Source organism: Nyctereutes procyonoides, unplaced genomic scaffold (assembly GCF_905146905.1).
Source record: "Nyctereutes procyonoides isolate TBG_1078 unplaced genomic scaffold, NYPRO_anot_genome, whole genome shotgun sequence".
Lineage (NCBI taxonomy): Eukaryota > Metazoa > Chordata > Mammalia > Carnivora > Canidae > Nyctereutes > Nyctereutes procyonoides.
The window spans coordinates 4,618,006-4,627,340 of record NW_026575155.1 but is presented as its reverse complement, the minus strand read 5'-3'; the positions used below and the strand labels follow the sequence as shown (position 1 = coordinate 4,627,340).

General features: G+C 36.0%; 1 protein-coding gene across 1 annotated transcript; it reads right to left on the bottom strand.

Moving 5' to 3' along the window:
* Positions 1–7,858: 7,858 nt before the first annotated feature.
* LOC129502008 (keratin-associated protein 6-1-like) lies at positions 7,859–8,448 on the bottom strand (the record flags this gene model as incomplete). Its single annotated transcript, XM_055313361.1, has 1 exon — positions 7,859–8,448. A coding segment is annotated over one exon (291 nt), but the record flags the coding sequence as incomplete, so codon positions are not given.
* Between the last annotated feature and the right edge of the window lie 887 nt (positions 8,449–9,335).

Genomic DNA, 9,335 nt, shown 5'->3' with positions numbered 1-9,335 from the left:
TACCAACATCATTTTGTTGGAACATGAGTTCACAAGTTGAAATTCATATTCTTCCAGACATCAAGTAGTATCAGTTCCAGGTATCAGGCCTTTACCAAATCATATCAGAAGTATGCAATGTAGTGTAGAATAAACATCTCTTGTGGGTGAGACAAAAAATTCACATGGTTCAGAACCGTTGAGTCATTCAGTGAAATTGTTGAGGGTGAGTCTCCTAGGGCATTCTCAGTTAGTAGCAACCAAAGCCAGAGCCACAGCCAGAGCCATAGCCCGAGCCATAGCCCAGTCTGTGGAAGCCACAGCCATAGCTGGAACCATAGCCACAGCCCAGGCCTCCGTAGCCTCCGTAGCCATAGCCTCCATAGCCACAGCCTCCATAGCCACAGCCTCTGTAGTAGTTCCCGTAGTAGCTGCCACACATGGTGTTGGTTATTGAGGTTGTGCTTGGGCAGAGAGGGGGAGAAGTGTCAATTCACTGTGAACATTTTCTCCCTGCAGAGACCTTTTATATGCCCTCAGAGTGGGTGTCACCCACCACAAATGTCATGTCATTGGCTAATTGGTGGGGCCAATGTGAATAATTTGTTGACTTCTGGTTTTAGACATGGCTTCAGAGACAATGAAGATATCTGCTTTGTTTCACCACATCTGAACCATTTTGTGGGCCATTGGTGAGAATCAATTGTCTCATCCTCAAAGCTTTACTCATGAAATCTTCAATTACCTTATGTAACCAATCTTTGTGGTAAGAAATAGCATTTTCATTGACAAACTCTGACCTCCTCCAGATGAATAATTTTACCTTCGTTCTACTGACATTCAGCAGATCATAATATTCTCCTTTAAGCTTGAATTCTCCATCTATTACCTCCTGCCCCAAACCTATTGTTATCCATGAGAGATTCATCTCATTTTCATGTGAGAGATGTTTTACCACTAAAAGCTAAAATTTGATTACTTCATTTCATGATGATTTTGGTAAAAAGTAAATAGTTTAAAGTTCTGAAATACCAGGCCTAAGAAAACTGGACGTTCTCATTTACATTAATATTTCTTAAACTTTTAACACTTCATTTTTAAAGCATGAAATATTTTCCCCATGGCTTCAAATTTATATCCTGAATTCACAGTTAGAAAAAAAGAGAAATTATGAGGTTTCATTTGACTTATAAAATGACATTTTCATGAAATATTTTTTTTAATTTAAATTCTTTGTGATCTGACTAGAGTATGGTGTTTCTAATTTGAAACAATAATACTAGGACACCTGGGTGGCTCAGCAGTTGAGCATCTGCCTTTGGCTCAGGGCATGATCCCGATCCCAGGATCAAGTCCCACATTGGGCTCCCTGTGAGGAGCCTGCTTCTCCCTCTGCCTGTCTCTGCCTTCTTTCAGTGTCTCTCATGAATAAATAAATAAAACCTTTAAAAAAAATAAAACAATAATGCTGACAGATACTTTTTAATGGAATCTACTAGATTTTCCCTAACTAAAAGACTCTTGGTAAAATATCCCATACTCTGAAAAATATGAGAAAAACATTGTTATTATCATTATTATATTATTACTTTTACTACAATGAAGTTCATCATTGAATTCAATGATATAATCAAATAAACACTCTGAGCTTCTATGTCCCTAGAAAAATCAATTTCTAGGAGTGAGTAGAACACATTTGATAAGTGTAAGATGTGTGTTACACTATGTTTGCACATATTCACTCAACTTTTCTTTAGGAAAAAAAATCTAATTTATTTTTTTATTAAATATAATGTCCTTTGGAAGCATACTTTGAAATGTGTATTCATTTATCTGTGTCAACATACATGTACCATGTGTGTGATTATTACAAAGGAAAATGGTTGAGACACAAGTATCCCCTGTAAGAATCTGGAAAGTGTTGCTTGCTGACCTATCTACAAAAAATTAGGATGAAGGGAAATTGCAATAACTTAGGATTCTTTGTTTAAAAAAGAAAATCTTACCTAGGGAGAGGATAGAAGGAATCTGAAATAGAACATCAATGAACATGTGCATAAAATCTTTTACATGACTTTATGTTAGAAATAACTGACTCTGTCTACCACACTGTCTCCCTTGATAATAATGGATATTCTTTTTTTCTTTAAAAGATTCTATTTATTTATTAATGAGAGACACAGAAAGAGAGAGGCAGAGAGGCAGACAGAGGGAGAAGCAGGCTCCATGCAGGGAGCCTGATGAGGGACTTGATCCCAGAACTCCAGGATCACACCCTGAGCCAAAGACAAACGTTTAATCACCGAGCCATGCAGGTATCCCAATAATGGATATTCCTAATTAGGCAAACTAAAAGGGGAAAAATCTCAGTATTTTTCTCTAAGTTTTCTGTGTTTGAGAGGTTTACATATGAACACATATAAGTTCTGATAGAATAAATCACTAGTCTCAGTACTAGGTATGTATAGATCAGTGTTTTTAATGATAGAACTATATGAAAGCAACTAGCTATTCCAAATCAGAAGATCAATCTGAGGACTCAGAATGACTCCAACTTTTTAAATAGTTGTTATTATAAGACAAGGACAACACTCTCAGACATTTTTTTTTGACTTACTAATGTTTAAAAGCCACATAGTTTAGAAAAGTATGACAAACATACATGCAAATAGCAAAATCTGGAAAGAGAAAATACATATTTGTCATGAAAGAGTTGACTTCCAAATGTAAAAATTCATTAAAGGCAGACAAATATTAATATGAAGTCAGACAGGGGAGCAAATTCAGAAATTCTCCTAAAATTTAGAGTAAAAGTATAAGAAAAAAAATATACAAAATTATAAGAGATGTGTAGATCTGATTCTAGGTATCTAATATGGTGATTAAAATCACAAAGTGATTAAACAGAGAGAAGGAGCAGAGAAACATTTAAAGAAAGGAGTGGGATTCCTAAAATGTAAATGTATATTTAGTTTTATATCAGACATTAATAATTAAAAGATACTAATATTTAAATGTCCTGGGAGTTCCTTTGCTTCTTCTGGGGAAAATATTACCTAGGCAGGAAAAAATATTTTATATTTATACATTAAGAGACAAAAATCATGTAGTGATGAGAACTGCCACTTGAGTACATTACTTCATCACTACTTTTTTGCAGTTGTGATGCAACTGTGATGGTTTTACCACATCGCAGACTTGTTCCAAGCATGATATGAGATAACACACGCAAGGGATTTCACACAGTGAGTGCTGTGTGGTAAACAGCTTGTAAATGCTATTTAATTGTTATTGTCATTAAAATAATAATTATAAATTGTTACACAGAGTTCTAATAAAATAATTCCATGAACAGCACCAGGCAAGATAAACAGAGAATATTCTTCTATATACGAAGAAGCAGAAAGAAACCATGTGTAGAGTAGTACATGATAACACATAGACAGCATTTATTAAATTCCAGGCATGGTTTGAATGTTCTACATACCTTAACACATTTAATTCTCATAAAAGCACCAAACTATAGGTGGTGAATTTTTATGTAAGAATAACGAGGCCAAAGAATTTACATAATTTGCTCAATGTCATAGGCAGCTAAATGTTAGAATCTGAATCTCAGACAATGAAATATATTTATGCGCACACTTTTTGCCTCGTGAGAGAGCCTAGGAGTTGCTACCTTTGTTATAATAATGGATTATTTATAATAGAAATCCATGAATATAGACTGATGTAAATAAATGAATGATGAAGTGGAAAGAAAAACTTCCTTGCAGTAGAATACCAGCTAATATATTTGAAAAAAAAAAAGATGAAAATCAGAAAAATCAACATTTGCAATCCATCATCATAATAAATAATTCAGGACAGAAAGAAAAATAAAAGCTAAGACTAGTGATAAATTTGGGGGATTTGAATAGAATATTTATATAGTCACAAAATAGCTGTACCAAAAAAACTTCTTAATGGCGAAAAGAATAATAAAAGTAACTTTCAAGTAGAGAAGTCGGGTATCCACCATAGTGATCAAGTGTAAAATTATCACTATCGGTAACGGAATAAATCAACTTGAGTGCCAACGAATAGAATATAATGAAAAGCTGAGATCAGCCATTCCTTTATTTGCTTGGCAAAATGCATAACCTTGTTCTAATCATGAGGTAACAGGCATATCAGAACCAAGGAATACTCTAAAAGAAAAAATTCTCCTGTAATCTGTACAAATATTAAGGTCAGGGAAGAGACTATAGGCAGTGTGACAACTGAGTGCATTTGTGATCCCAGGTTAGATTCTCTCTTTTTTTTTAAGATATTATTTATTCATTTGAGAGAGTATGAGAGGGAATGAGTTGGGGTAGGGGGAGATGAAGGGGGAGAAGCAGATTCCCTGCTGAGCAAGGAGCCCAATGTGGGACTCATTCCTAGGATCCTGAGATCATGACATAAGCCAAAGGCGGATGCTAACCAACTGAGCCACTCAGGTGCCTCACAGATTATTTTTCTATAAGAGCATTATTATAGCAATTAATTCTTGGAATGAATATTGTAGAAAAGAAGAGGAGAAGGCAGAGCTGAGTTGGCCGTAGGCTCAATGGAAGGCTCAGAAACCAATATGGAAGATTCTAAAGTTGGGATTTGCCAGAAGAATAGTTGGAGGTCAGGGCAAGAAGGTGTGCCATTATACCCTTCACGAATGATTCATGGGAGGCCGGCGGCAGGAAATGGGCATTGTCTGTGTAAGTGGTGCTCTTCAGCTGACAGTACTCTGCCTGTAACACCCCCAGCAAATGGAGAATCATTTCTTCATTCCTGAAGAGGAATAGAATACTACTATACAAAATAATCCCAGAAGATGGGGACCAAAGGTGAATGCACAACATTTAAACTTACTATGTTAGGGGTGATCCAGTTATAAATATTAAAAAAATTAGTATAAAGCTCTTAAGTAATCCAACTATTATCTGGGATTATCACTGATACAATTTTGACATTCTATACTTTGAATTTTATTCTCAGAATTTATTATAGAACACAAAGTTGTCTCCCCAAAAAGAACACAAAGTTGCCTTATAGTCACTCCATACTTGACCCAATTTTGGCATTAGTTCCCTAATTTTTGATATATCTAATGATCTCAATCTCTGTCATAAAAATATTGGTTTTGGAAATGTATGGTTATTATAATTGATACAGTCAGAAAAAATAGATTTTGTCATGTTTTAGTAAATGATTATCTTGCAATGTTAAAAATGTATTAGTGTATTAATATCATGAAATAACAAAAGGCTGAGAAGTGCTCTAGATTTCATAAAATGGTAGATTATAACAGACAATAATTGCAAAGTACGATAGTTTTCACTCATTGGATTCTGTATCAGAAATAAGACAATTTAAAAAATTGAACATAGACTATGAATTATATGTGGTATTGTTCAGGAATAATTGTGTGTGTGTGTGTGTGTGTGTGTGTGTGTGTGTGTGTGTGGCGAGAAACAGACAGAGGGCAGACGGACAAAGAGGGGAAACCAAACTGGCAAAATACTAGCAATTGCCAAATCTAGGTGAAGAGTACTTAGCTGTTCATTATATTGCTTTCCCAAAATTTAGGGTTTGAAATTTCTCAAAAGTAAATGCTGGGAGAAATGAATTGATATAGCGAAAAACGTTATTTTTTGGAGTACTAAAATTTGAATTGAGTCATTTCCTTAATGCCTCAATGTAAGTGACTCCCATGTGAAAGCTTGAATATGAGCATAAAGGTTAAAACAAGTAAGAGGGAAAATAAAAAACATAAAAAAATAAAAATGAAAGACTGCAAAAAGTATGCAACCTTTGGGTAACACAGAGGGAGAATAAGGATGCATAAATATGATATACGTGCTTGCTTCTGTAATAAGAAAGAAGAGAATGAAAATACTTACAAACAGGGTGAGTGGGAATGGATGGAAGGAATAAATATGGGAGTGAGACTATTTCTGAGTATATCTTTCTATATAGTTTTGATTTCTGAACCATGGAAACACTTAATATATTTTAAAAACAGAATAAATACACCTGAAATTGAATATAAATGGAAACAAAAGAACTCTAGCCATAAAACGAATAGCATAACTATTCAGGAAGAAAATTAACTCATATAAATGTCGAGCACAATATTCTGTTCATTCTTAGTGGGATCCCTTCTCATACTAAAAATGCTGCTAAGAAATTTTAGCAGGTTGCTCGGGGGTATTTTGCTTTCAGTATGGAAATTCAGAGTGTCTACTGTGCACAGGTTTGAATAGAGTTAACACAGCGATGTTGTTGTGGTCCAGAGTTTTCAGTGTAAGAAGAAAAAAAAAGAAGCAACTGTGGAACTGGGTAAAATATAACAGAATCTTACATTTTCAGTTTCAGTTGGAGTTATTCATAATTTGAAGCCTTTAAAGGAGTGAACAACGCAATGTGAATGCAAAGTAGATGCTGTTTGGGGCTGCTAGTGGCGGCATTTCACTTGAAGTGAAATATGTTAGAGAAGCTAACATGTCATCTGGATATGCTCATGTTGAGAGACTGTAAGCAGCAGATCTTGGAAAATTATGATCAGTAATAGTCTTATCTCGTGAGATGGTAATTACGGATGTGTTCTCTAAGTCAAGTCAATATCTAGTTTCTTCGTGTTCGATTGTTATGATCTACCAGGTAAGCCAAAATAGTTTTAAAATCTACCATTTCTTGAGATGGACAAGCATAAGCCATCTAAATTTTTCATAATATGCAATAGAAAATTCTAAGCTTCAAGAATAAATAGGAAAGACAAGTCTTCATAAAATAATGGTTTTAAAGGAAAAAAGTGCTCTCTTCTGGGTTACGATTTTTCCAAGGATCTTAATTCCTTCTATGGCTTCAAATTCTTTACTACCTTGCACCAGTCAAAATGAATTGGGACATATCCATTATCTTACACTAAAACGCCACTTAAATTCACTCATGTCTAACACAAAAGCTTGAAATACCCTATCAAGAGAAGATAATTGCCAAGTTTACAGATACATTAGTCACAGAAAATTAGTGGAAAAACAAATGATTATGGCTACAACTGTGAAATCACATAAATCACAGGAAAAAGAAATCTCAAGAAAACCATCAAGCAGTTCTAAATTTAAATATGTAATGGATGTTAAAAAAGATGTCAATTAAAAAAAAAAAGAAAAAAAAAACCCTATATATTTTCTGACACATAGAAGTTAGGTGGAGAGTAGGATTAAACTTCTCTACCTCTCATGGTAAGCAACCATAGGAAATGATTCTCTTAAATATGCCCCCAAATATTGGGGCCCCTGGGTAGCTCAGTTGGTTAAGCATCTGAACCTTGATATCAGCTCAGGTCATGATCTCAGGGTCCTGAGATCAATACAGAGCCTGCTGGGGATTCTCTCTCTCTCTCCATCTTCTGCTATCCCTCCCCTGCTCATGTGTGCTCTGTCAAATAAATAAATAAATAAATAAATAAATAAATAAATAAGCCTCCAAACAGATTAGAATTGGATAATTCTATGCCAACTTTCATATATTCATAATTAAGGTTTTGTGTAAAAGCACTTGGAATATATAGTGTTTCCAGGCAGTGCTTAACTAAATTGACAAACATTACCTATTTTAATCCTCACAATAAACCAGCATAACACACAATACCAGTGTCCTACCAAAGCAGAGAAACAAGAGCTTCAAGTTTGTTAGTTCCTTATGTTGCAAATCAAGAATTTGGTAAAACAACTGAAGTCAAATTATTAAAACACAACATCTCTCAAATAAGGCAATTGTTTCCTTTAATTCATCCAGGAAGAAAAAAAAAAGCCAAAATGACAAATATGGGACTTTAAATGAGAAGAAAGCCAGGTTAATTATTCCAGACTGAATGAATTTATTGAGAAATTAGAGAAATGGTTCCTGCTTGAACGCCAAAAGGGAGGATCTATGGCAGCAGCATCATTCCAATGAGAGACCACACATTCTCAGGATGAATTTCACATGCTCCCACTTCACATGAATTAAATACAGGAAGGAAAAAGATTGCTGTATTCAACCCAAAGGGCTCCAGAAGGCAAGTCTTCAGCAAAGCTCAGAACCTGTGGGGCTCAGAACGGATGAATCCCACCTCCAGGTGTAGAGGGTGAGAGTCTCCTATGGTGACCTCCATTAGTAGTAGCCACATCCAGAGCCATAGCCACAGCCATAGCCACAGCCATAGCCACAGCCCAGTCTGCGGAAGCCACAGCCATAGCTGGAACCATAGCCACAGCCCAGTCCTCCGTAGCCATAGCCTCCATAGCCACAGCCTCCATAGCCACAGCCTCCATAACCGCAGCCTCCGTAGCCACAGCCTCCATAGCCGTAGCGTCCATAGCCACAGCCTCCATAGTAGCTGCCACACATGGTGCTGGTTGTTGAGATTGTGCTTGGGTAGAGAAGGAGAAGAGAAGTATCACTTCACTGTGGATAATCCCCCTGCAGAGACCTTTTATATGCTCTCAGTATGGGTGTAACACACCATATGTGTCATCCCATTGGCTAATTTTATGACTAATCTAATTAGTTTGTTGTTCCTCAACCATAAAATAAGTTTTAGAGGATTTTGGGAGGCTTTCTGTGTTTCTCCCTCAGTTTGGACTCCCTTTAATCAATCGAGGGCTTCAATGAGAGGAGATATGCACTCACACCTATATAGTCCTGCCCCAAATTAGAATTTCATTTTAGCCTTCTATAACCATTTTTTTTTTATATCAAGAAAGAATACATGTAGGGGGCAGCCCGGTGGCTCAGCCATTTAGCGCTGCCTTCAGCCCAGGGCCTGATCCTGGAGACCCAGGATCGAGTCACACGCTGGGCTCCCTGTATGGAGCCTACTTCTCCCTCTGCCTGTGTGTCTCTGCCTCTCTCTCTCTCTGTGTCTCTCATGAATAAATAAATAAAATCTTAAAAAAAAGAATACATTTATTAGTCTCAATCTTATTTGCTCTTGGAACCAGTTAGTTTCACTAACATTTTTAATATTTCATAAAAATAATACTACCTTTGGCTCATAAATATTTCTTCTTTTGATCCAAGTTAATTGTTTTCTTTGGGGATTCAGTTCTTTTTTGTAAAAAATCATTTGCATTTTTTAAAGACTTTTAATTTATCTATTTATAAGAGACACAAAGAGAGAGATACAGAGACATAGACAGAGGGAGAAGAAGGCTCCTCACAGGGGACCTTATGTGGGACTGGATCCCCAGACCAGAATTGTGCCTTGAGCTGAAGGCAGACACCCAACTGCTGAGCCACCCAGCCATTCCCCAGTTATTTTTCCATACTAAAACCATAATGTATCTTTC